This window comes from Amblyomma mixtum, chromosome 6 (genome assembly GCF_055824585.1).
Source record: "Amblyomma mixtum isolate Tamu chromosome 6, ASM5582458v1, whole genome shotgun sequence".
Taxonomy (NCBI): domain Eukaryota; kingdom Metazoa; phylum Arthropoda; class Arachnida; order Ixodida; family Ixodidae; genus Amblyomma; species Amblyomma mixtum.
Genome location: NC_143017.1, coordinates 109008462 through 109034538, shown reverse-complemented (window position 1 = coordinate 109034538; position 26077 = coordinate 109008462). Strand labels below are relative to the sequence as shown.

General features: G+C 48.5%; 1 protein-coding gene across 1 annotated transcript; it reads right to left on the bottom strand.

Moving 5' to 3' along the window:
- Positions 1-20506: 20506 nt before the first annotated feature.
- On the bottom strand, positions 20507-23942 carry LOC149339991 (uncharacterized). The gene is made up of 2 exons (XM_089551038.1): positions 23217-23942; positions 20507-22441 (listed from the first exon to the last, which is right to left on the bottom strand). Exons 1-2 carry the CDS (start codon positions 23940-23942, stop codon positions 20507-20509), a joined length of 2661 nt encoding a protein of 886 aa, XP_089407164.1.
- Between the last annotated feature and the right edge of the window lie 2135 nt (positions 23943-26077).

Here is a 26077-nt window from a genome sequence, read left to right as displayed (position 1 = left end):
GCATGCACATAACCAGGGAACAATGAAAAAGCTGACCCGTTAGTTGACTTGTGCTACCCTCCTATGCTGTACTCTCGTGAGGTACTGCGGTATTCTTCCGTGATGCATTGTACTGCATTGCGCAGGATGGTCGAGAACGATGCTTTATTTTCATGGATATATGAATGACAAACTGATGACACGGAGAATGACGAAAGTTGAAAAGAGCCCTCGAGGTAGTTCTGGAGAGTGGTTCCCGAGGGTCTTAGAAACAGCACTTTGTTGCCCTGTTTATCGCAACTAAGAACATCTCGTCGTCCTCAAAACTTGGCGAACATGTTGAGACTCTGTATTTCCCGCATATAAACTTTAGACCCACCGTTCTGATCTACCTCTCTAAATCCTTAGTAATGCTTTACAGTTAATCTCCTGAGGATCTGAGCAAGACAATGTCACCAACGCATCGGAGATTACTCAGGTATTCTGCATAAACACACCTAGGTATATCTGCGTTTCTTCATGGTCACAAGCCATCTAAAGCGAGGTCATTCGCGTTAGAAACTCGTAACCATCCTGTGATTTTTGTGACCGGCGCAAATCATAAATAATTAGAAGCCAATGGGAAAATAATTTGCCCTGCGGTAAACTAATCTCCAAAGATGATGACCATATCGGCGAATGCCTCTTACAGCGACAGCCGTTAAAGCCATGTTTGCTGCTTATGTGGCATTGCTGCAGTTGTAACACATCGGATACAAAGCACCACGGTAATAGCTCAGAAATTATCAGAATTGGTACTTTATCAAAATTAGTTCATTGGGGCTCTGACTGGCCAGAATTGAAGTCACTTAGCGATCTGGTCCAAACAGAGTGATGTAACTCGTAAAGTCACTAGTTCTCCCTCTTGCCCCTGCCACTCTTTCCCTCACTGCGTCTGGCACACCAAGCTCCGCGTGGATAGAACCGGATACGGCTGTAAAGATTAATATGGATGAATAAATAAGCGAACGTGCGTGACTGTGCCTCACACACGGTCCCACGGGTGAGCATTGTTGGATCGAGCGCACGCCTACCCTGCACCGGGCCCCTACTACAAGCATCCACTCTACACACCGACCTCCATATCGCGTGACTGGTTAAGGCACTCGGCTACTGCAACACTCTCAAGGAAAGGCATCACCCCCTTTTTCCCACAGCATGCCAGTTTTCCTGAAATCGAGAGGAACTCTCCCCCGAATGTTATGCCGTCCACGGATGCTACCAGTATCCAGCTACGCGTCTCAGAAGCGCACCCCTTGAGCGGTATACTTTGGAGAAAACCCACAACAAATTTTCCCAAGGCGTGCCTCTAAAGAGAAGCGAAATAACGCATACATATAGATATGGGCATAGGACACTAGCTTGGACATGTTGGTTATTCATTTGTGACGGAACAGCGCAAAACACCGGGACAAGAGACAAGCGCTGACTTACAACTGATTTTTATTTCGAAGAAACACTGCTTCTTATACCTTCTTCACCCCCTCAAAAACATATGCGTCACAATCCTATCGTTCTTTTTGCGTCACAACCATATCGTTTTTATTTTGGATGCTCGAACGATATGGTTGTGACGCATATGTTTTTGAGGGGGTGAAGAAGGTATAAGGAGCAGTGTTTCTTCGAAATAAAAATCAGTTGTAAGTCAGCGCTTGTCTCTTGTCCCGGTGTTTTGCGCTGTTCCGTCACAAAGGGCATAGGAGCGGAACAAAATTCTTTATATTGAGTGGTCAAGGTACAGCTATGGCCCGGCGCTGTTCCTCGCCTCTTATTACGATTGCGTCAACCACTGCTCTTATTTGAACAGTAGATTTAACCTGCGGGGCATAAAATCAACTCTGCCCAAATCTCCGGTCTGCCTGCCGCCGAAACTCCGGCACTGAGGGGTGCCGGGCTGACGTCACCTGGCGGCACAACGCTAAACCTTAGGCTGATTCCGCAGTGGGCGATTATGACGAAGCGCCTGGCTTCGGTGGGCAATTACGCGCTGAGTGCCGCCACCTTCCGGCAACGTAATGATCCTTCCGGAATTGACTGGGAGCGTACGCATTTTAATGGAAGAGAAAAGCTCTCCGACTGTCCTTTTCTGTTCGCCATTGGCGGTTGTAAGGTACCTTCCGGCCCTGGGCGCTGTCTTTACAGCTTCCTGTTAGTGTTGGATGGAGATAAAGTTTCTAGCGAGTTTTTAGAGCTTTCAGATTTTAATCTGCCAAGGATCTTTGGCAGAACTCATATTTATAGGCCGGTTCCGTGTGCCTGAATTATATGCATAGTAGAAGAGCGTAGGAAGTTGGTTCTTGACACTCACAAAGGGAACAAGGGAAGGTAAAGCCTCAGAGCGCATGCCAACGTTTAGGCAAGAGCTCTTGTCTGCGTCTGGGCAAAGCGTTCATCACTAGCGGGGTTTAAATAGGGCCTTCGCTCCAAGGAGGGAGGCCCACCCACTGAGGTGAAGCAGGGCGTGAAGTGGGAAGAGCATTCGGATGGGGAGAGGGATTCACGTCCCTCGCCATCCATACGTCCTTCCTACTTTACGCACTCCTTCCTTCACCGGGCCCTCCTCCTTGGAGCGAAGGCCCTATTTAAACCTCGCCAGTGATGAACGCTTTGTCCAGACACAGACAAGTCCTCTGGTCGAAACGTTGGCATGAGCCCTGAGGCTTTCGGCTTCCTTGTTAACTTTGTGAGTGAAAATTATGAATTTATGCGCCTGGGGAAAGTGAACCAGTGGTAGCTAGCAGCGACAGCGGGGAAAAAACGAACATTTGGACAGAGTGGAGAGTTTGTCGCCGTAATAAGTATGTATTCTAGAAATGTCGCAAAACGCAGGCACACACATGAAGCACCCGGATGTACACATATGCACCTGTTCTTGATAACCACATCTTCGGTCATGTGCACTAGATACTGTTCCTTGGGAGACCATTTGCACTGCATTTTAAAGATCTAGAGAAGAATGAGTAGTAAGACAATCTCTGACATCGGTTCAATGTCGCTCGGGCCGAGGACTTCTTAACGCTACTGCCTCAACAAGGCGCTAAAAATAACATAGGGATCATAACATCGTCATAACATAGTTGTTTTGTATGATGTTGCTTTTAAAAAGACTTTGGCCGAAAGAGAACACTTGCAACGTGAATACTTCGTATTTGATGGCAGCAACATTGGTTGCCGATTACATTGCCGTGGAAGACGTTACTAGAGCAGTATCATGCACAAGTGTAGTCATGAGGCGAAGTTTTGAAAACAGTGCGGCCAAGGTGTAGCTATCCCAGAAGCTCTCAACCTGCAAGCTACGAGCATGCCGTACACATGCGATATTCTAAAAGCAGTGCCTCAGAGAGCCGTGCCAGGACCTAAGCGAAAAAAAAGCAATGATCAGGGTGCGAAAACGTAAAAAACACAACCACCACTGTGGTAGCATTGGTTAGCTGATAAGGTCGTTTCCATGGGAAGAACAACAACACAGGAAGGAAATGCAACTTTTAAAACGCTTTGGGAGTTCTCTCTGCTTGCATCCCTGCGCGCCATGCGCTTCTGCTGTGCACAAATGTCCCAGGCAGCTTCGGCTCGTGTGAATCCTGCATGGGCTTGTTTGCTGCTTCGTGTGAAGGTCTCTCGATAAATTTTTACAGCGCTGGCATTGAACGTACGCGATTACAAGCCGCAGCAGTTATGATACGAGGGGCGTTCAATAAAGATTTCCCCTGACTCACTTCTACTTATTGCAGGATGCTGAAAATGCAGATGTGTAATAACTTATGTCCCTATAGGTCATGCGCCAATGTGCAACTCTCAACGAATAACGGTCTTCCTTTCACAGGTGCTGAAGTGGTGTGAGGTGTGATAATGGATGCGGTGGAATACAGAGCAGTAATCAAGTTCCTGTACTTGGAAGGCCGCACTCCAAGGGAGACGTTCGATGAGACAAAACAGGTTTATGGGGAGGATTCCCCATCATATGATGTAGTAATCAACTGGCATTGTCCATTCAAATGTGGTCGGACTTTGGTGGAAATGGCTCCGATTGCAGGGCGACCTCACTCCGCTATCGATGAACACACCATCCAGCCAGTGGAGGCCGCCATTCTAGAAAATCGCCGCGTAACCTTTTTAGACCTAGCCCAAAATATCAAGATTAGTATGGGGTCCGTGGAAAAAATCATTCAGAACCATCTTCACATGCGTAAGGTATCCGCTCGCTGGGTTCCCCGGCTGCTCACACCTTTCCGAAAGCAAGAACGAGCCGAATGCTCCCAGGCTCTTTTGACCATGTGCCATGGAAACCAGGAGGACTTTTTCAACAGACTGATTGCACAGAATGAAAGCTGACTCCATTACTATGATCCGGAGACTTAACTCCAGTTGGTGCAATCGAAGCACTTGGACTCACCGCCTCCCATGAAGGCACGCGCCCAGCCCTAGGCGGGCAAGGTCATGCTCACAGTCTTTTAGGACCAGCACGGAGTAGTCTTGGTGGATTTGCTAGCGAAAGGTGCCACGATTACTGGGGCATACTATGCTTCACTGTGGCAAAAATTGCGGGAGGCCATCAAAAGCAAGAGACGTGGCATGCTCACCAAAAGTGTCCGCCTTTTGCAAGACAGTGCCTCAGTTCACAACTCACGTGCTGCCCAGATGGAAGCACGCTGCTGCGGCTTTGAAATTCTACCGCATCCCCCTTATTCACCCGACCTCGCACCATCGGACTGCCAGCTCTTTCTAACAATGAAGTCATATTTGAAGGGCAAGCATTTTCCAGATGATGAGACTCTGATTTCTGAAGTCACAACGTGGTTTTTGGAGCTACCTGTTGACTTCTACAAGCGAGGTGTTTACAGTTACATAAAAAAATGGGAGAAGTGTGTGTCACTGGGTGGCACCTATGTAGAGAAGGACTAATAAATCTGCAAAGTTTAGTTGCTCTCCGTCCAAAGGAAGTGAGTCAGGGGAAATCTTTATTGAACGACCCTCGTAGATCGGACAGTGGTGACGTGGCTCGTCTGTCGCGTTGCTGGCGGAAAGTGGTGGTCGTGGTGAAAACGCTTATTGTCAATTATGTAAATAGTGGGGCGAAGCCCCCTACATGAGACTTACAACGCGAAGGATAACGCCTGGAGCACAGTACTTCTGCGAGCGCTGGAGATGATCCGGCGCTGGTCTTAAGGGGACAAGCTGGTCAGAAGAGACTCCCAGTATGACTCCGCCACGGTTGGTGATGGGGCATGAGGGAAGGTGGGGCATGCGAGGTAGGTGTGTAAGAAGTGTCCTGGTTTGTCGCAAAGTTTTCATGAGGATGGGAATTGGTCTGGGTACCGGGCATGCAGTAGTATTGGGTATGGAGCAGTACGGGTTTGTAACTGTCGCCAATGTGCAGCCTGCTCTGTGGTGAAAAATGGAGTTGGGGGTGCGTACTCTCTTCGTTTGTCTCTGTAGGACGAGAGAATATGACCGAAGGAGAGCGCTCGGAGGCCCGTAGAGGGGGCTGGACTCCTCCTGCCCGGAATGTGAACCTCGGCCTAAAGAATGAGCCTCCTCGTTGCCAAGGAGACCAGCATGTGCTGGCGTCCAGGTGAGGGTTATGGGGCGCCGGGGTTGCCAGAAGCGCAATAAACGCGCAGCGGTGCTGGATATGTAGCCCTTGGCATAATTTAAAATGGCAGATTTCGAAAGTGGTTGCAGCCGGGGCGGAGTGCTGGACTCCGAACGCTGGCCGTATGCAGGATGCCAGAGCTACAAACCTTTGACGGGGGCCGGAAAACACGACCAACGCTCTCGATACACTGCCGGGGAACGCGCTGCCTGACAAGACGCACAGGTGTGTGCCAAAGTATTTATCACACCATAGAGTACTCGTTAGAATCCTCCCAAAGCAGGAACATGATCGTCATCAGCATATTGCAGCAGCAGCATTAAAAGCAAAAGGAGCCATCGCAGAAGCACAGTGTGGATCAACTAGTGCCCTTAATTCGCGTTACCTAGGGTGTGATTTATTTCACCTTTTGGCGGAAGCAACGACTGCATCGATTAATGCAAAATCGTTTCTTGTACTCGTCTTGCAAACCTCTTCCTCGTGGACGGCTAGCATGCATGAAAAGCTCTGTTCCGGAAGCAAGTCCCGAGGCGAAAAAGAGCGCTTGCGTCGGAGCGCCGTCGCATCGAAGTGGCCACTCGAACCGAAGGGAATTCGGCGCGCGCCCACGCAGGTGCGCGGAAACAAATGAACTCGCCGGCCGGAAATCCCGGCGTAATTGCGCCGCCGCTGCTCGCGGCTCGGGCTGGCCATTTCGCGCTGCGATGACCGCGGGCCTCGGCCGTTAATCGAGGAGAGAGCGCCGACGATGGAGCCGCCGAGCGATTATTCTGCGGCATCGACTTAATGAAGCGCTAGCGAGCGCCGACTATGAATGCGAATCTCGCGATCGTCGACGCCTGACGCCGAGCCACTTCAAAGGGACGCGCCGGGGACGACGGTCTTTGGTCAGGCTGACGGCTGATTCTGGGGGCTCACATGGAGAGCCAGGGCCCGATGGCTGCCTCTTTCTGGCGGAGAAAACATACGCTGCCGGAAAAGGTCCTTTTTCGTAAAGCCTGATTTGTGGGACTGGTAATGTTTAGCCAGTAGGAATCACTGAGTAACGCCAGAGGCACGTGACACTCAGGGAACCACTGTCGTGTTGAATGTAAACTCCACAGAAGTTTGAGGTTAATCCTTTGAGTATATATCTGTTGTCTTAAAGAAAAAAGATAATTGGCCTTGACTATCGAGTGATAATTTGTTTATAATAATTATCAATCAATAACTCATAAATTCTATGACACGTGAACGCACATCACTCCTCATCACCGCATAACTCAATAAAGCGTTCTGCTGGCAGCGTGAAAAGACGCGTACATAAGCAAGGTTTGTTCAGAGAGCTTAAGGCACGATTTCATATGTCTAAAACTTGCTCCTCACCAGTCCACCATCTGCTATAAGAGACTGCACTGCGCATGCGTCAGTCGTAGCTCTCCTATTGCTTATAGGACGGACAGTTGTAGTCCACTGAAGTGTGCGTGGGTGCTTGCGTGTGTGCGGTCTCGGGGTCGTATTCACAAATAGGAATCCTCAGAATGAGTGAATGTAATAAGCAGGTCCCGTGCAGGGCTTCTTGCCAAATAGTGGCGCCTCCCGGGTGTGCCAGCTTCCCTACAATTCTTATCTGTTTCCGAATTAACTGTGGCTATTAGGAACCAAAGTTTCGTGTGAAAACCACGATATCTAGAGCCCTAGCAAGGGATTGATTTCCCGACTATTCTTTTTTTTTCACTTCTCTTAGTGCTAGCAAACTAGAAAAGGTTTGGTTTGGTTGGTGGGTTTTAACGTCCCAAAGCGACTAAGGCTATGAGAGGCGCCGTAGTGGCGGGCTCCGGAAATTTCGACCACCTGGGGTTCTTTAACGTGCACTGACATCGCACAGCACACGGGCCTCTATAATTTCTCCTCCAAAGAAATTCAACCGCAGCGGCCGGGATCAAACCCGCGTCTTTCGGGTCAGCAGCCGAGCATCATAAGCAGTGAGCCACCGCGGCGGCACAACTAGAAAAGGGGTAAGGATGGTTAAGAGGCGTGTAGGAAAAAAAAAGCTCTAAGGACGAATTACGAGTGTCGTAACCCGAACGGCCCAGCTTTAACATAGCGGAGAACCGAGAGATCACTTGTAGCAACATAGCATAGTGGGCGAGTTGGTATTGCATCTTTAAAGAACGAAACAGCGCAACTAAAACGAAGGACCAAGAAAAAGAGAGACACGAACACGCGCTGACTTACAACTGACTGTTTTAATCGGAAAACCACATATAAAAAAAAAACCGAGATATCGCTGTCGGGAAACTCAACGTGAGTATCGGATGCTGGGGCATATTCACGGCGCAGAGATCATCCTTCAGCCGCCACCACCGGCCGCATACCGAGCATCTGTAGCGGGACAGGTTGCCCTGCGACCATTTAATGATTGCCTTGGTTGCAGCCTCTGTCGTAAGCGCTGCGTTGTCTTGCCGATTCCGTCGCCTCGCTTCTTCCTCGGCGGCTCGAACTCTCCGGGTCCTAGGATCTATCTATTCGCCTCTACTGCCCCGGCTCAAACTGCAGGATCTTGGCGTCTAAGTCGCTTCACTTCGCCTTCTGCGGCCCGAACCGCTGAGCGTTCTCGCTAATGTAGCTTCATCACTGCCTCCGTGGTACTTAAGACAAGATCGTTCAGGTGGGACGGATCGGCGTTTTCGCTCCCGATCTCGAGCTCGCCGGATCTTAAGGGCATGCCTCCTCCATGACATTCCAATAACGATCGTCAGAGGTGCTGTAGCAAGGGGGCGTGTTGGGTGGGTTGGAAGCTGTTCATCTTCAGAACGCTTGAGTCGTGTCTTCTTTTGCAAGAGCGCTTGTGTCGTATTGTTCTTTTGTGCTCGCTGATACATTGCACACGCTGACATGCTTATTGGTTTGCGGGGAATGATGTCATTCAAGACGTCATTAATAACGCCATTCTATGCAGACCAATCAGCTTTTCGTGCCGTGGGCTGCCTTGACTCCCGCGGCTGCGTTGTTGCCGACGTCCCAACAGATCAGATCTGAAGAAGGAGCTAAGAATAGCTACCATGCAAGCCCCTGTATTCTGTCAAAGATATCGTCTTGTTCGCCCAATGCTTCTCCTGCTTTTCCGTCTTCCTCTTGTTTCAAGTTGACGTGGATAACATGCATAACTCATCCTCCTGACTACGCGACCATCTAGAACAGCTTCCGCTTTTAAAGACACAGGTGGCCTTCACTGTTATGTCCAGGTGCTCTTCAAGCTGCATTGCTATCCGCTTGAGCTTTCGTAGTGCGGACGCAAATATGGTTGAAAATCTAGCACTGAAGCTCAGATTGCGTTCCTGCATTGTAAAAAAGGAAAAATGCAACAGATTTTGATCACGTGACAGACGGTGTCAAAGAAATAAAAATAAACTAGCTCTTAGTACAGCTCATATCTGTTTGCTTAGACAATAAATAATCGATTGTCGGTAACGGTCAACCTGACTAAAAAAAGATAGCGTTAGAAACTGATAACAAACTCTACCATGATCATTCCAAAGGAACGGCTTCTAGTGTGCTTGGAGACCTGGGAACAGCTCTGAGCTATGCATCTTATCAGCAAAGGAGAGCACTCTGACGAGAAACGCGGTGTTATCGCAGTAGGTTATAATTGCCAAAGAGATTAAAACGTTGCAGGCTTAAAGTACGGACCTAGCATACTACGACAAAAATAATTAAAATAATATTAATAATTGGAAGTAAGCAGTGAATAAGCTCCTTTTCTCGATACACACTCAGATGTATGGCGTATTCCGTTTCTTTTTAAATATCTATACGTTCCATATCTTGTAAATTGCCCGTGAAAGCTTTCAAAAAGAGCAGCTGACACAGCGGTCGTGCCATTACAGTGGGGAGCTCTCAGATCATCACGCAAGAATATATCAGAGTAGAAATATAACAAGCACTCCAATATGAAAAAGAAAAGCGGGATATGTAAAAACAATAGCACTGTGATGCAATCGACCTTCTTAGATACCTGTAAATATTTGAAAAACCTGGCAAGGAATAATGATAACAGACTGTAAAATTAACAGCTAGCTATCAACAGCGCACAATAGAGGTGAAAATTTTTGGTGCCTGATAGCATTGTCGTGGCGAAATATTCGCAGAAAAGAGTAAGTACTGGTTCGCGCTTTATCTCAGCGGCCTCACCAGCTAGAACTTGTTGTTATCCTTGCTGGAGTCAGAAAGTGCTGCGATGAGTGCGGTGTTGTAAGCTCTGCTCGGGGGAACACTCTTCGAAGCGTCAGGGGCCCCGACTAGGCAGCGGTGCTGGCATTCCCCACTTCGCTCCCTGGATCCCTGCTAACAGAACATCGGCAGAAGCTCGTCAAGAATCTGCGCCGCTGAATTATACAGGTGTCTTTATTATAGCGGCGCCGCCCACCATCGAATTAGAGACGCGCGATGCATGAGAACTCAGCCAGCTGCCGCAGCCTAGCGACAGCCGCGACAGGTAAACCTGGATGTGTCAGCACTCGGAGGATCCAGCTGGAAACCACGCTCACCCTTGGCGGCTGTCTCTCTTCCGACCTGTTTTTACCGGCTAGCTGCAGTGCATTTGTCCTTCAGTTTGCTTACAGTTAGGTGTTAGCCAATATGGAAGAAACATTGACGGGCATGAGCGGTGTCTTATGCCGTGAGCGTTGTGTCTCACGAAAGAACGCTGCAAATAAATAATTTTTTGATGCCTTGACAGGAAATATTCACTGATGGAAAAATGTGAAACCAGGACAGGTGACGCAAAAGATGCAGGTATATAGCTGCAAATGTGGCAGTGTGGCAAGTCGCTTAAATGTGCGTACGCTTACGCCGTACGCACATCGGTTACGCTTACGAGCGCAACCGATGGGGATTGGAAAGGTCGCTAGTGCATAAGACGCAAGCGAAACTATTCTGTATGCCTTGTCCATCTTCACAGGAGTCTTGATCACTTGAGAGCAGTGAAACGGGCGTTTATTACATAAACATGTAACGGCGACAGTCTCATCCATGCGGATTTGCTATGATTCGCATTATTCCACATGATTTGAAGGAGATCTGAGTCTGTTTAAAAGTGGCTCATGGTAAATTACGGTAACAGGGAAGCACCTCATGCACTGGTATTCATTAACACTGATAAACTCCGCAAAGAACAGATGATTTTGAGCGCGTGTCGTACAGAAAATATAACCCGGACTTGCTCATCCTGTAGTGTTGTTCGCAGTTATCTTTTAGCAGCATGGTAAGGCTGCGAGGAGAGAGAAGATACACTAGTGAACAATAAACGAAATGCGAAAAAAAAAACTCCCTGTTCTGTTATCTCTTAATATCTCTTAAGCCTTTTAGAAAATGTTGAGTAGCGGCGCAAAGTTAGTGCATTAGACATTACTGCATCTTCCATGGAATCGGCTTTGTCTCATAGCTCCCCAAAAAGTACACTACCGCTAAAAAAAAAAGGAGTGTCGGCGCTCCGCGACTATTCATTTTTATTAGAAGCAGCCTTTACTGATCTGTCATCTCTCTTATCTATTGAAAGTGGTTGCTGCTGCCATGTGTTAGATAATGCAGTACAACGGTGAATGCGCAAGCGCGCAGTCATTCATAAACACTGAACGCAGACCGACTTGTGAGCCAAGCATGTGCACAGCAGTGCTCCTGAGCTTCGATATAAAAAAAAAATCTGTGAACTTGGACCAAATTTTTTCGACACATGATACAGGAACTAGAATTCTTATTCGATGCTGAAAATCTTGATTGAAAGAGTGAATACCACAGGCGTGAGGTTCATACTGCTCATTGATACCCGCTTTATTTTCAGGATTTCAGGCTACGGGAAACGCCTGATATCATTACCGATCAGGTCATATTTGCTAGTGATAAGAACTGTGGAGCTGTCGTACCTTCAACTAGACACATCCAAACATATCTTCGTTCCGTAGCTGGGCGCACGCTGGGCCATCTGTGCTCAGTTTGAAGAGCTGGCAGGGTTTAGGGACTACTTCCTTCGTGCTGATCAGCAAGCTTATATAGCAATAACGACAGAGGGAAATCGGTCAGGATAGACAAGGAACAAAAAGCATCACAGGTGTGCGGCGCTGACGACTTCTTCCCGCAGTGGTAACACTCGGGCGTTCAGGTCTTTTCCTCTCTAAAAACGTTGTGATGGGGCCGAGTTTAGTAACAATCCATTTAATTTTTACTTCATATAGTCTGCTGCCGTTAGGTGCAGCTGCAGGTGACATAGTCGTGGGGAATTACGTAACGATGGTCGTGGCTGAAAGAGGCCCATGCTGCCACTTACATGCTCAAAAGCCTCGCACTATCGGTCTGTCGCCGACGAATAACGGAGCACTAAGTTGCGTTGGGCCAACGGCTTCTTTCTACAATGCGTGAGGGTTCGGCCCTCTCACTCTCTCATATGATTTATATCAACATACAGTAGTCTGTCTGCAGCACTAAGGCGGCGAACCAACGCCATGTGGGTTAGATGGGCGCTTTTGTAATCTCAGCACCAGGCGTGGGCCCAGCTGGCAGGTGATGGATTCTGCGGAGGGTTATCGCATCCGGCAATGATAAATTGATTTAAGAGCTTGTTTTACAGTGACAGACAAAGCAAGAAGACACACACGGCTTCGCTCTCACGAATGCTCTCCTTGCGTCTCAATAACAAGATATTTCAACAGTCGCTTTATCTTGTGACGCGCAATGAGAATCCACGCCAGCTGCTTGTTCCAGTCGATAAAGCCGGTCATTTCTTCATGGAACGTCGAAAAAGTATCGGTGGTGATTTAAAATACCTTGGCCGTGCCGTGTTCTTTTCTGCTAGTTTAATTCCCCTTAAGGTGAACACCGGCTTTTTCTCGCAAGGAATTCACGCCAAGAAAGTCATCAGTTGTAAACACCGGTGATTTCAACTGTATGATCTCGCGTCCCTCGCTCAAAACTCGCAGAAGAACTGAGGTCATGGTTGCGGTTGCAAATACTAGTGAGATATGAAAGGAAGACGACAAATTTGGGGCTAAACTGAGAATATGAATCACTGAAGTTTTCATCTGCACTAGTAGTGAATGACTTCGATATTCATTAAACATCATAGGTGGTATCAGACATCATTTATGGCCGGGTGTCGTCACGATATTTGAAACTGCAGCATAGGCGTTTGAAATAAGGCACCAAATCTTCATGACAAGATTTTTATTCGCCCGCATGGACACATGTTGTGCGTACAAGAGAAGAACAATACAACAGTGATTTATTTCGTGCCTATTCTCTGACAGAAGGGGCACCTAACACGCTGCACATGATACGTAGATACAGGAAACGGGCATTACAGTTCTTTAAAAGAGTTCCTCGCTACTCAAAAGACTGCAGAGTTTTCTGCACTGCTACACACCATATCACCTCATGCTAATCACTTTATGAGAGGACAGAAATGGAGGAAAAGAAAGCAAAATGCTACTAAGTGGCAATCTTGACAGAGTCTCTACTCTCTCTACAAGGCGACGACTTGCACCAGCACAATCAATAAAGAATCCCATAAAAGTCGCGCTACTGTCCCGCGCAGGGTCTGAGTGACAGAGTACAATGGAATACAACTTGTACTACTCACTCAAAACATGCTGACCAGCATAAGCAACTCATGTTCAGTTTTTAATGGGTCAGTATTAGAATTCTCATGTTAGAAAAACCCTACTGTCCGTCCGTCTGAAACGTCGGCTGGCAGGTGGCAAAGTGGAAAGAGGAATTAACTCTCACCATTCTAAGAGGAGAGGAGGGAGAGGAAAGACGAGGAGGTGGTGGGAAGAAACGGATGGCTGACGGGGGAGAGGGGAGAATGGTTCGGCAAGCCCCACTGTGATTGGTGGATTTTATCGGGAGAGTGGAGAGGGTTACGACGCGTCACACGATGACTGACGGACTCGATAACGCCACCCACTCGCACGGACCCGTCATCGCCAGCGGCTGCACCGTCGGATGGAACACTAATGTTAATGCATACCCTGCCGCCTTAATCGAATTGATCCTCTATTGACAGCCAGTTATCATTCACAATAAGAACTTTCTTGCCGTTTGTGGCTCATTTGCAGTGTGGATGCCGGCGGAACGTACGAAATCAAATTGCGAAAGATGAGCGGACCACACACACAAAAACAATCGGCGAGCACCGGCATACAGCATCCAAGTTAAAAACCGAACTCCGCTCACTATTTGCTGGCAATATTAAGGCAAAGAAATGAGAAGCAAGCAGAATGGTGAAGAATCCAATAAAAGCATCGATAAGGTTTATACACGTTTTGTAAGAAGGGCTATACGCTCAGACGCGTCATGAACAGCAACATCATACGCGGCACGACTTTACGGCGCTCAGCTTACAGACAAACACGGCACGCGCCATCGAACCTCGTCGAGAAAGTGGGGGAAAAGCACCAGGCTGTTAGCAAAGTGAAATGTATGATACACAATAAACACTCGGCTATTGTATGCCACAGCACCCAAGATTCTGTCGATGAAAGTTTTTTCACGGGTTTCATACGGGTTAAGCAGAAGACACGAGCCTATAGGCGTACGGACATAAGACGATGTCACACTGCGTAAGGCTCTGTCTTCTACCTTCAAGGTTTTTATTACTTGCCTGGTTTCGGAAACTCTTGAGACACCTCCGGAACTGCAGTTACCGCACCAGGGAGCATTTTTCACTTATTTCCTTCTCTCCAGTAACCACGCATTCATGCAGGAAGTGCTCTTTCGTCGTGACGGGAGGCCTAATGGCAAAAATGTTACCTTCGCTTGTTGTGTGATGTTATTCGCCGAAAATGCCAGACAAGTTATATCCGCAGATGCACACAGCACTCATTCGTCGATCCCAAGAGCCACATTGTCGGAAAACAGCACTTGGTGAAAGAAACCGAAAAAGTGTGCGCGCACGTACACAAGAACATAGCCCGCCGCCGGGCGTCTTTGTTTCTGCAGCAGGGCCAGCAGGGCTCGCGACGACGTCACAGAAAGCAGCGCTTTCTGTGACATCATCGAAAGCAGGGCTTCTGTGACGTCATCGCACACAGCTCAGGCTTTGTAGGAAGTAGGCGTTGGTTAAGCATTTTTGACACGCTTTATAGACGGCAATCTCCTCTCAGGAAAGAAGTGGGAGATTTTTAGCATAGCGGAGTCGTATTAGCGCAGACTCACTGCGTTTACCGGATGCCGGCTGCGGACGTGCAGCTCTAAGGGGTGCGGCGAGACGGAGCAACTGCGCATGCTCAGCCGTCGTCTGGTAAACCACTGCACGTTTGAGCTAGTAGCTATCTGCTGTGAAAAAAAAAAAAGTCTCAATTGATTGGTTGTGCAACGAATTAAAGAAGGACAGCGCGTGTCCTTCTTCCTTCTGTCTTGACCGTCGTCGCTGCGCTGTTTGTTACTTCTTCAATATGCGCCAACTCGCTCAGTTTTCCGTTCTTCTGCAACAAAACAATTTCTCCCGGCCTACGGGACGGATGAAGTATCAGAGGAGGAGCAAAGTGCTTGGCTAAGGCGTGGTTAGGTTAGCAAAAAAATCTTCTGATCATGGCGTGGTGCAGCGGATTAAGTGTCGTGTAGTGACAATTCGCTGCGTTTTTCTCGTTGCCGTCAAGCTATTGCCTGGTGGAATGCGTTAATCGATTGAAGAAGACCAGCGGCATTTCTTCCGCTTTATGAAGCAAAAATCCAGAAAAAATGGGTTTTGAAGCTATGAAAAGCGCGAAATGGCAGACCAAGAAAGCTGGCTACAGCGTGCATTTGAGTGAAAGCAGATCACTTTTTCCAGGATCGTCTGCACACCTATTTTCGGGTGAACAAGTAAGCATTTTTCTTTATCGTTCTTTCGAACGAACAGAGCTGGAACCATGGCTCATCGAGCGCCCAAAGATCCGGATGGAATGTGATCTCGGGAAGTACTCTGAAGACATCTAGTTGGTTCCAGTGCAGAATATCATGTTCAAGCTTTTGTTATGGGACTGTTCTCGAGGGTATGCCAGTAGCATGGCCCCTTGAGTACAGCCGCATTGCCACATAGAATTACAAAAAATTCCGCCGCGGTGGCTCAGTGGTTACGGCGCTTGGATGCTGACCCGGAAAACGCGGGTTCGATCCCGACCGCGGGGGCTGAATTTAGATGGAGGAGAAATTCTAGAGGCCCGTGTACTCTGCAATGTCAGTGCACGTTAAAGAACCCCAGGTGATCTAAATTTCCGGAGCCCTTAACTACGGCGTCTCTCATAGCCTGAGTCGCTTTGGGACGCAAACCGCACAAACCAAACCAGCATTACAAAATATTGCGTTCCAGTGCCGCCATGGCGGAGTAGAAAAGCTGTTTTGCTTGCGTCATTTAAGTGCACTCTGACATACTTTGCATGATAATTAGACGATGTCGTATAAATCATGCCTCTGCCCGGCCCTAGTTTGTTTAGATTTGCTATACCCACGAACATCGCATTGGTTGTTCAGCGCTGCACTAACAAGGGATGATATGTTCCTGCAATGCTATCACACGTCTGTCAGGAAGAACGTGAACAATACGAGCAAAACTGGAAATGTCCCTACTTCAGAAACCAAATCCGCTTTGTTGTACTTCAAACGCAAGAGCCGAGCATGGCGCACGTGCGTCATATCTGGTACGCTGCTGTCTTCGCTCACGAACGCCCCCATCTGGTAGAAAGAGAGATATATAACTTTTAATTCCCTGCTCAGGTTCGATCACTCTTAGTCGTCGGCCCTATGTTGTGGCGGGGGCGGCGTGGGAACGCGTGTCCCTTGAATTTTCTAGGTGTAGGCGACGAGGAAAGGCGAGAGGATAGGCTGCAGAGAGGCTGGCGGAGCGGTCCGTAGGGCCAACGTGAGGTGATAGGAAGGAGGCACGAGATGCGAAGGAGGTATTATGAGGGTTCTAGACGCACGGGACATAGTCATTTTATTTTAATGCTCGAGGGATGCCCACCGCAGACGAGACAGGCGGCTGCGCGAGGTTTGCAATTTAGTTGGAGTACAACCCACAGGAAAGGGAGTTCGTGGCTACCAATTGAGAGTGGCGTCGGCACGGGACAAGGATTGGGAGGGGTAGGGAAGGGTTCGCCTTAGGTGCCGCAGATTGGGAGCACTTGACAAGGACTGGCAATCGTGTTTTGAAGGTTCTTTTGAAATCTGTGCCCCATGTCACGGTCTGAGCTAATTCCTTTGCCAGTATACCCCAGCTATAAGTGCATGAAAATGCTTCCAAGCGTACGTTTGCACTTATAAGTCCGGGTACAAGCGCGTGGCCCGAACTTGGACCTTACCTAACTATTACTAATGCACGACCTCAGATAGAAAATACACATCGCCGGACAGCTTCGCGATGTTCCGCACAGCGAGGAAACCTGAAAGGAAAGGTCGTTTTTGCACAGCCCCCCCCCCCCCCCCCCCCTTCCCAGCAAGCACATACACCTCACTACCACCCAGGCTCTGGCATGCACTCGTTGCTGCTATGTTAGAGAGACATATGCATGGAAGACTGCCCAGCCGCATACTAGGACAGCATAATTAATGACTAACCAGGTCTCCTTCCATGTTTTTGCTTCGGAACGAGCATTCATTACAGATTATCAGCTTCGCCTCTGTATGTGCTTTGGGAAGTCAAACTACGAAAGCGTAAATAACATATAACCTTCGTACATGAATAAGTATTCAGGAAATAATAACCAGCAACAGTTACGTCGTACATTGGATATATTTTTTTAGTTCAAAGTAATTTCTCAGAGTCACGCAGCCACATACGCGGCTGTAAAACGTCGTGCGCCAAAATATTACCATGTGGGACGAGAGTATCAATGCAATTATCCGGTGTCATCGCCACATGTCTCCGCATGTATTAATTATCAGCAGACTGCTGGACCGCAAGAAGTAATGGACTGTCATTAATTACATTTTCCAAAAGCTCAGACCATTAATTAGATAATAGTTTTAATTTTTGGCCTGTTTTACTGCTCTAGTACATTTCTAGGTGCGGAAAACAATTTAGGATATATGCAGTAAAAAAATAAAGACAACGAAGCCCCGGGAACCTGAACAAACGCTTTTAACTTACACGGCTGCTACCATGTGCCGCGTTGTGATGTACACTGAAAATCTCCGCGCGGATGTTGAGTTTTCGACACGCACCGTTGATTTTCTTTGGCCATTAAAAATATTTGTTGGGAGCGCAGGAATCGTTTTATAATTACGATTTTGTAGCGAGGAGGAAGATTCGGCGTTTAATCACCATGGTAGCAAAGAATTTTTCAGGACACTTTACTTATGTCAAAATTACACAAGTTTTGAACATCCTCATTATGTTACGTGACGTTCGCTACTGACTGCCAAAAGATGGCGCTGGGCATGCTTCAACTGGCAGGTGAACAATTCATCTGCAGCCGGTATTCTCATCCACATGTAGTGTGCACATCCCATCGTCGTCTTCCTTACTGAAGAATCCGCATTTCACAACTGGGCCGGTTTAGCGTCGTTCGTCGGCAACCAAAAAAAAAAAAGACTTAACAGGGTTAATTGGGCGGCTCGTGGTACGTGACGCGTGCATGCGTGAGTGTGCGATTACTTATTCGCAAGTTGCCTTGTCAGAAAACACGGGTCACGGGGGCAGTATAGGGTGTATTCACCGACGGACACTAGCCATGTAGGCTATCGGTCGAAATAGTTTGTACAAAGTTTCCTTGGATAAGCAAATAAAGAGTCTTGATTGATTTGACGTCACAGCGGCCACCGTTCTGTTATGTGCAGTGAAGCGCGAAAGGCCTCCGACATGTCTAAACAGAGTATCGCCTTCTGCTCCGGCCTGCACTGCTGAAGATACGCGTTCGACAATAAAATCGCGTCCGGACCCTCTTTACTCATAAGAAAAAAAAAATCAGGATGGTTTAAGCGTGACTTGAACCCACTTATACAAGCAAAAGGCCTGTTAAGCATGGCTAGCCTGGCGCCTGTGGCTAAGAATTGACGCGTTCGTACCGGCGTGAGCTTCCTCCATGGCGGGACTGAGCGACCAGCGCCGGCGAAGAAGCTGATAAATCCCCTCTAGTAACGTGGTACCGTAGCAGTGCGGCTTCGAGCGACCGGCGAGGCTCCGAGAAAGCATAGCTGTGACGCCTCTAAGCAGTGGGAATGCAAACACGGCATGCAAATTTTATAAAGGACATTAATATATGCGCTTTGTTTAGCATCTTGTAGCTATCTTTACCTTTTATTTTTGATCGGTGGTTGTAGTAATACACCTTTTATCGGTTCTACTCGTGTAACAGGACCAGCTACTGCTTTTGTCGCTCGGTTGAAATTCTTTCGTCCAAGAAGGGAGTATCGACTCGCAAGCTTGTAAGAGGCAGATCAGTTCATTCGCGCTCCAAGCTAGCGGCTCGCACTTTCTAAGTCCTCATCGCTCCGTACCTACCAGGCACCGCCGCATTGTGATATAGGCAGTGAAGTGGTCCTGAAAAGGCTATAAATAGATGGAAGAAACATTTTTCGCCTCAAGTACACTTCACAATGATACTAATATAAAACCTCCTGATTGGTGCATTTGCTGCCATTTTCAGCCCAGACTCGGACTTCCTAACCCGTCATTCTGCTTGCTTCGCAAGGCCACACGGACAGATGCGAGAGTGAACAAATCGGTATGCCTCTTTAGACCAAAGAGGGGAAGAGAGGAAGAACACTTAAAAGAAAGGCGTAAACGTCAACCGGACTTATGTGAAGCTGAAAACGAATGCGCACTCGCATTCGTGATTCGTGATTGGTTATTGGTAATCGGCAATGTCATCTGCAAATGTGATCGTAATCGATGACCGTGAACGGTAATGTGATCGTGGATTGGTAATTGGCGAGAAATTAGAACAGGAATAAAAAGGAAAAAAAAAACGAGGAGAAGCCGCTATCAGCTCATTCCAATAAAGCTGAGGAATAAGTACTCCTGTGAGTAAACTCCCGTGTACTCCTGTGTGCCTGTGATTTCGCTAATATATTTTAAGGCTAGAACATCGCATATGTTTTGATGGTGGAATTCACAGATACTACGACACATGTACAGCTACCACCGACATAGTTCACTGAAACAGTGCTTGGTTTCCATGAACATGCAGACATTTTCTTAGCTGCACACAAAATGGGCGTGGCGATCCTAAAGCATGAACAAAAACATCAGTCTAAGAGGCGCAGAAGGGAAGTTTAATGGGTGGCACGCCAGCATCATTTGCAAATAGCAGGAAACTTTTTGTGTCGCGAAACCGATTGCTTCAGCGCTCGAGGTTGATAAGCTTGGTAAGCCGTTAAGCAAGGGACTTTGCACACAGTAAATTGAGAACAAAGATGCGTCGATAAACGATCCCGATAATCCCCATGTCTAAACGATCGAGGCCTTTTTAAAGGGTTCATCTTCTCTTTCTTTAGAGAATTGAGAAATCAGCTTTATTGTCAGCTTTTCACCCTCATCAATGGTACGGTGCGGCTGAAGCAATTGGTTTGCATTTTTTTTTTTTGGTCCCATTGGCGCTGCTTTCAAGAGCACTGGTGCTGCACCCCCCTCGCGATTATCTGTACATTTGTCGGGGCACACCGGAGCGCCGTAACCAAAGAAACTACGAAACAAAAGCAGCACCTGGTACGCTCATAAAATATGCCGCATTTGAGCACAGTGCGACCGAAGTCTTTCTCTTTGGCAGATGCCATCATATACATTTGAGCAAACCTTCACGCAATCAACACACAGTGTACTAATTGCCAATATATATAAAAAACAACTTTCGAAGCTGATTTTACTGAGTATATCGATAAAGTTTCATCGCATATTATTGATCTATCAGTCACTGGAATGCAGATTGAGCTTCTATTGGACGCTCAGAGGGAACACTTCCTCTCGGGGTTCATGGGACTCCCTAAAGGGCAGTGGAAGGCACGCGAAAACACATCCACGTGCCTCAAGGCAGCGTCGCAGTAGTCTTCAGCCGCGTCTCTCGATCCTCCGCCGCACCTTGCGTAGCAGGCTGCCATAAAGAAGAGCTGAGGAGTACTGTACACTTCGAAGCCCACCAGTCGCTTTTCTGCAGACATCGAGGAGCCCTCAAAGACTCCCGCCAACGTATCGAGTGTGAGGAAAGCCAGCAGTGAACTCGCAGGTTCGGCCGCCCCAAGGCAGTCCTTGAATTTGTCGAATGCCTCCCGTGCACCCTTCGAAGCCGAGTAAGCGTCCAGTAGTAGTTTACTCATGGCTAGCGTCATCTCACTCCCAACTCCGGCGAAGTTGACAGCTGGTACCCCGTCGACGGCGTACAGAGGAAAGGAGAAGGCATGGGGGAGCAAAGCGAAATCGTTGTTCAGTTTGACGTGCAGTTCGAGTCTTTGGATAGCACTGTACGCAGCGTTTGAAACGTACAACGAGTACGGCACAGCCAGTGTTCTCCAGTTCTGCACCAAAGAGCCGGTCACGTTGGGCAGTCGCTGGGAACCGTTTGATGTATTCCCTTTGTAGACAGCGTCGATGATGGAAAACACGTCGGTGGTCGAATTCCAGTTGCCAATGACTGTTTCATCCTCGTCATAGAACTTCCACCGTGCTAGTCGACGCAAGAATGCTTCCCGAACCTCAATCGTCATGCTTTCGGCGCTGACGCGGGAGCCTGGGAAGAGGATATCCGTGCGATAGCCAGAGAAGGCAGCGTTGCCCAGTATTAGGTAGGCCTTGCCCAGGCAGAAAGCTCCGTGCATGACGGCTGCTTTCTCCTCTTCGCCGTAGTAACTAATGATGAGGCGCCGGTTGGCGTAGAGCGCTGCTAGCTGCACGGTACACCAGGAGACGAGAAGAAACGCGTCCCACTCGCCGTGTTCTAACCAGAGGTTGAAGAATTTCAAGACAAATTCAGTGTTTTCCGTCCAGAATATTACCTCCCGGCTGACGTTGGCACCAAGCGCAGTGAGCGCTTTCTTCCAGCGTGCTTCAGACAAGTTCGCGGCTTGTAAAAACAATGCGCTACTCTCAATGAAGTCTCTTCTGGCGGGGGTAAAGAAGGTATTCCCAAGGGGCCATAGTAGCCGCTCTTCCACTGTCAGTGTCTCATCGAGGCTCACGCTGTCATCGGTGTGTGCCGGCAAAGCGCCAATCTGCTCGAACAGCAGGTCGAAGTACTGTCTCTTGGCGTTCGTCCGACCTCGAAGCTCGAGTGCCTTCTGCAGGGGAACGGCAAAGCCGTGCACGGGCGTCAGTAACACGTGAGTCTTGTCATCTACCTCACTCAGTTCTACGTGCAGAACCGCACTCCAGTGCAGGTTTAAGGACGAGTAAAGAATCGTCTGCAGCGCATCCACCGGCTCGCTCGGCCTACGCGGCCACACAATGCGGGCTTCGCGGAGGGCAGCTCTGACCGCGGCCGCTTCGTCGCTTCTGCCCGTGAACACGTCCTTACAACTCCCGAAGAATGCGCAGATGCGGGCGTGTTCAGAGTCGCCGTCTTCCGACATCACTTTCGCTAGCCGGGAGATCCTACCCAGCACGGCCTTGAACGATGCCTCGCGCACGCTCAGCTTGTTCGCCCTGTGCCAACCGTCGCAGACGAAGCGCGCGAAGCTGTCGCACGGAGACACGCTCTCGTTGATCGAATTGCGAAGCCGCCGCGAGAATTCGTTGCAGGCGTGGCTACGGCACACCTCGTGACCAGCGGGTGGTCTCCGCCTGATGAGGGAGACGGCGAGCAGAAGTACGAGGCTCAGTCCCAGAGCTGCCACGCACGATCCGCTCCAGAAGGTGAGCACCAGCAGGTGACTGGCCGTCTTCGTCTCCTGAAGTCAAAAAAACAATAGCAGGCTTAGATGAATAGATGTATGCTAAGACTCGCCATTGAAGGGGGATGGTGACGCGTGTGACCAGTCGTGGTATTTCTTAGGTGCCTATATTTTTTACCAATCTTTCAGTATAAAAAAGTACTATCTTGGAATTTACCTCTCACAAATACAGATTCCTGTGACTTTTGAGCAATAACGATATATGTCTTGAACTTCCAGCTCCCTGCCCTGCTTTTTAATTTATTGCTTTATTTTTGTTTCGGCTCGTGTATGCAAATACCAAACTTTGCGTACTTCCGGTGTGTACTATTGTGCATCACAGGTTTCTTGCGCTCAAGGCTATACAGTTGGCGTGTTTTTACCAGCTTTAACTAAAGCGGGGCGCACGGCAAGCCATGAGAACTCCCGATTCAGGTATTTGCTTCTCCTAGGGCTCGTTGACGGAGTGTGAGACCCAAGCACACAGGCATTTTTGAGTTTCGCCTTCACCAAAACAAAGTCACTATGTACGCAATTAGAAGGTGCAAGAAGTTCTGAGGTGTGCAATGTGGTCTCGCGATGTCACAGTGGCGGGTACTCTCAAGGAGAAGGCACATATTTTTTTTTTCACATTAGTCCCTCTGTGTAGAAACTACGATACTTTTGTTTTTTGCAACACTAAATCCGCTGCAGTTTTTCTAATATAAGAACTATGGCGTTATTTGACGGAAAGACCAGCACTCTTATATTATGCCCAATCGCAACAGCTCAAAGGCTTTAGGCTCGTACTCACCCTGTTACTAAGCTGTCTGCGGCTCGAACTTGTAGTCCCCGGCTGCTGTAGGGTTCTGTTGATTCCTTTCCCCAGGACTTGACCTGACGCACGGGCACCATGAAGCTCGATATTTTTCGCTTCTGCAGTCGTCCTTTCTTCGTTAACCGGAGCGTCTTTCCATATTCCGGGTGAAAACCGCTTCTGAGGCCCTTCCTTGCGACTGGATTCGGACGAAAGAAACTTTCCGGAGGCACTAGCTTCGCGCTCCTTATGCTGAGATGCAGGGCACTGCCGATGGTTGTAGACATCGGTTCTCTTATCACCCAACAAGGAGAACGTCCACGCGTCCTCCGGGAGTGTCACTGGCCCTGACGAAGGGGCGCTGCAAGGGGTCTTGGTACCATGTGGAATCTCGGCAAAAGCGCTCGCTCCCAGTTCGTTCTCAGAAAGTTCTGCAGCCTCCTCATGAGCTGGAATGCTGCCTGCGGCCGGAGCTTCCCCAGCGCGAGCAGAAGAGGGGGGCGAATCCCCCTGGCTTCCAGATGACGGGCTTTCTGAGAATTCCTGGCCGACATCCTGGTCATGACCTGCCCGGGAATGGTCATGCGTCTCCTCGGTGCGCACTGGACATGTATCCGTGGACGGCTTCTTCTGCACGGCCTCCGGTGACTGGAATGAAGCTCGTTTCGTGCCAGATTTCTTGGACGCTACCTTCGAGCCGAGTCCAGTCGACTGGTCGTCCATGGAGTTTGCCCCTTTCAAGACCGCTGACAGAGAACCTTTTCTTCTCCAGCTTTCTCACGCGGCCGGCGCGTGCCCTCCCTCACGAAGAGCACCGCTCTTCGCTTTCTTCGGTTCAAGATTTTAACGAAAATCACTCTGCTCAAAGTTTAAATTCAGGGGTACGTTAAAATCTTTGTATCGACATTCGCAAAACCCACGTACATTCTCCTGCATGCTCATAATTAACACCAGACACTTTTAGTCTGCGCTTCTATCTAAGGAAATTTAACCCAAGCCAGCTTGAAAAGGGAAGCCTGAGCTGTAGGCGGGTGCGTGAAAGCTGCTGGTGAAGCAGTCGCACTGTATCACGCTGATTGGTCAACGCACTGTTACGTCACCGATGACCTCACTGCAAAGAGCCATGGCACGGCAACGCAACAGGACGCAACCTCACGCAACCTCACGGAACCAGTGACGGACTCCAAACCAGCATGCAGAAACTGCACAAGAGGGAGGATCGATAACATCGCCAATCATAATCTGCACACGACGAGAAGACACAAAAATGCTAAACATAGTATTGTGTGTGTTTCCCGGACATTAGGGGATGAGGGGCAACGTGGCAGCAGACGAGTTAGCTCGAGGGTACGTCAACCGAGCAGACTCAACACTTTGCACAACGGGCACCTTTGACTCAGTTACCCCCACGTACTCAGATATACTCGATCATTACAGGGGTCAGTGGAAACGCTACCCCTGTTGAAATGGAACCAAATGGGAGGGTTGAAATGGAACCAAAAATGGTGGGGAGGTTCCTCGAATAGGGCTATGGAAGTAATTCATTAGAGTGAAACTGGCCGGCATTGAGATTCGGACCCAGGACCTCTGCGTGCACGCAGAAGTTTGAGCATAGCTCTGAAGGGCCGAGATCCAGTCCCTCCAGTAATGCCCGCTAGACTTTAATGCTTGAACGGGAACTGCAAGGTATTTGACAGGGACACCAGACCATTAAATTCCAGCATAATGATTCGGCATTGATCCCTATGAACCGAACCACAGACCCGAGCTTTTAAAGCTATTCATTTGAGCGCTACAGACTATGCCAAACAACTCAATATTGGTTATAGTCGAAGAGTCGTTGGTTCGAGCGCGGTAGAGGGGCACCTAGCCAACGCGTTGTGGTGCGTATGACTTAGTAACGTGTGTCCGGGATGTGTGCTGATGTTGTAGCAATAAAAAAAAGTAAACCCAAATCTAAATACGCTAATTAGGCGTCAAAAATTGCGTGCAATGAAAAGGCTGTGTTATGGTGCTTCATTGTATTGATACAAATGGTTTTGCTGCGTTTCAGTATGCCGGGGCGTTGTATATCGTGCAGTGTAACGTAGATAGTGATTGATGATTGGTAATCGTTAATTGTGATTGGTGGTTGAGGAGAAGCCGCTATCGCGTCTACTCTTACGGCGAAGCTTAAGCGTCCTCCTAAATTTTTTTGTCGGTTGATGGGGTGAACTTTTCAGAATCTGCAGAACCTAAAAACGCTGGACAAGGTTACTAGTGCATTTTCGCCTGAGAGCACCGTTAGGTGAAAAGGAATGTGTTCATTGCCAAACAGAGTAAAATAATGTTTTCTCAGTTTTTGAAATTTAATACCTAAAAATAAGACATGCGCGAGTTCGTCACCACATAGTTCGCACAAATGTTTGCCGTATTTTTCACAAGAAGTTATGTGCAAGGTGCACGATTGAAAACACTGAAAAAGCGAAGTTGCTCTGCTACAAAGGCTTCCGCCCACCTGACCTCATCACAATTACCTTCTGAGTTCATGATTAATTTACTTTGAACAGCAGCAACCTGCTGAAGCCGAAGCTTCTATTAATAGTTGGCCAAGATGATTCAAACAGAACTTGTACGGTCGTCCACACAAGTGCACAGAGCACTAGAGCTGCGATGCTCCGTTGTGCTTCGCAGCGCTCGAGCGACGTCTAGCTGGAGCGCCTGGTTCGAGACAGGGCATCTCTGAGGATAGTGTTAGCATCAGACAGGTCTATGGGCAGGTGTATGGACGACTGTACGAGTCACTAGCTACGAGATCATTGACCAAGCTCCACAGATGCAGACGAGGATTAGGGTTCTTGTGCCAGCACTGGGTAACT

Coding starts and splice junctions, on each gene's coding strand:
- LOC149339991 (XM_089551038.1), bottom strand. CDS start 23,942: ATGGACGACCAGTCGACTGGACTCGGCTCGAAGGTAGCGTCCAAGAAA. Junction 22,442..23,216: donor GCAGACAGCTTAGTAACAGG/GTGAGTACGAGC, acceptor TTTTGACTTCAG/GAGACGAAGACGGCCAGTCA.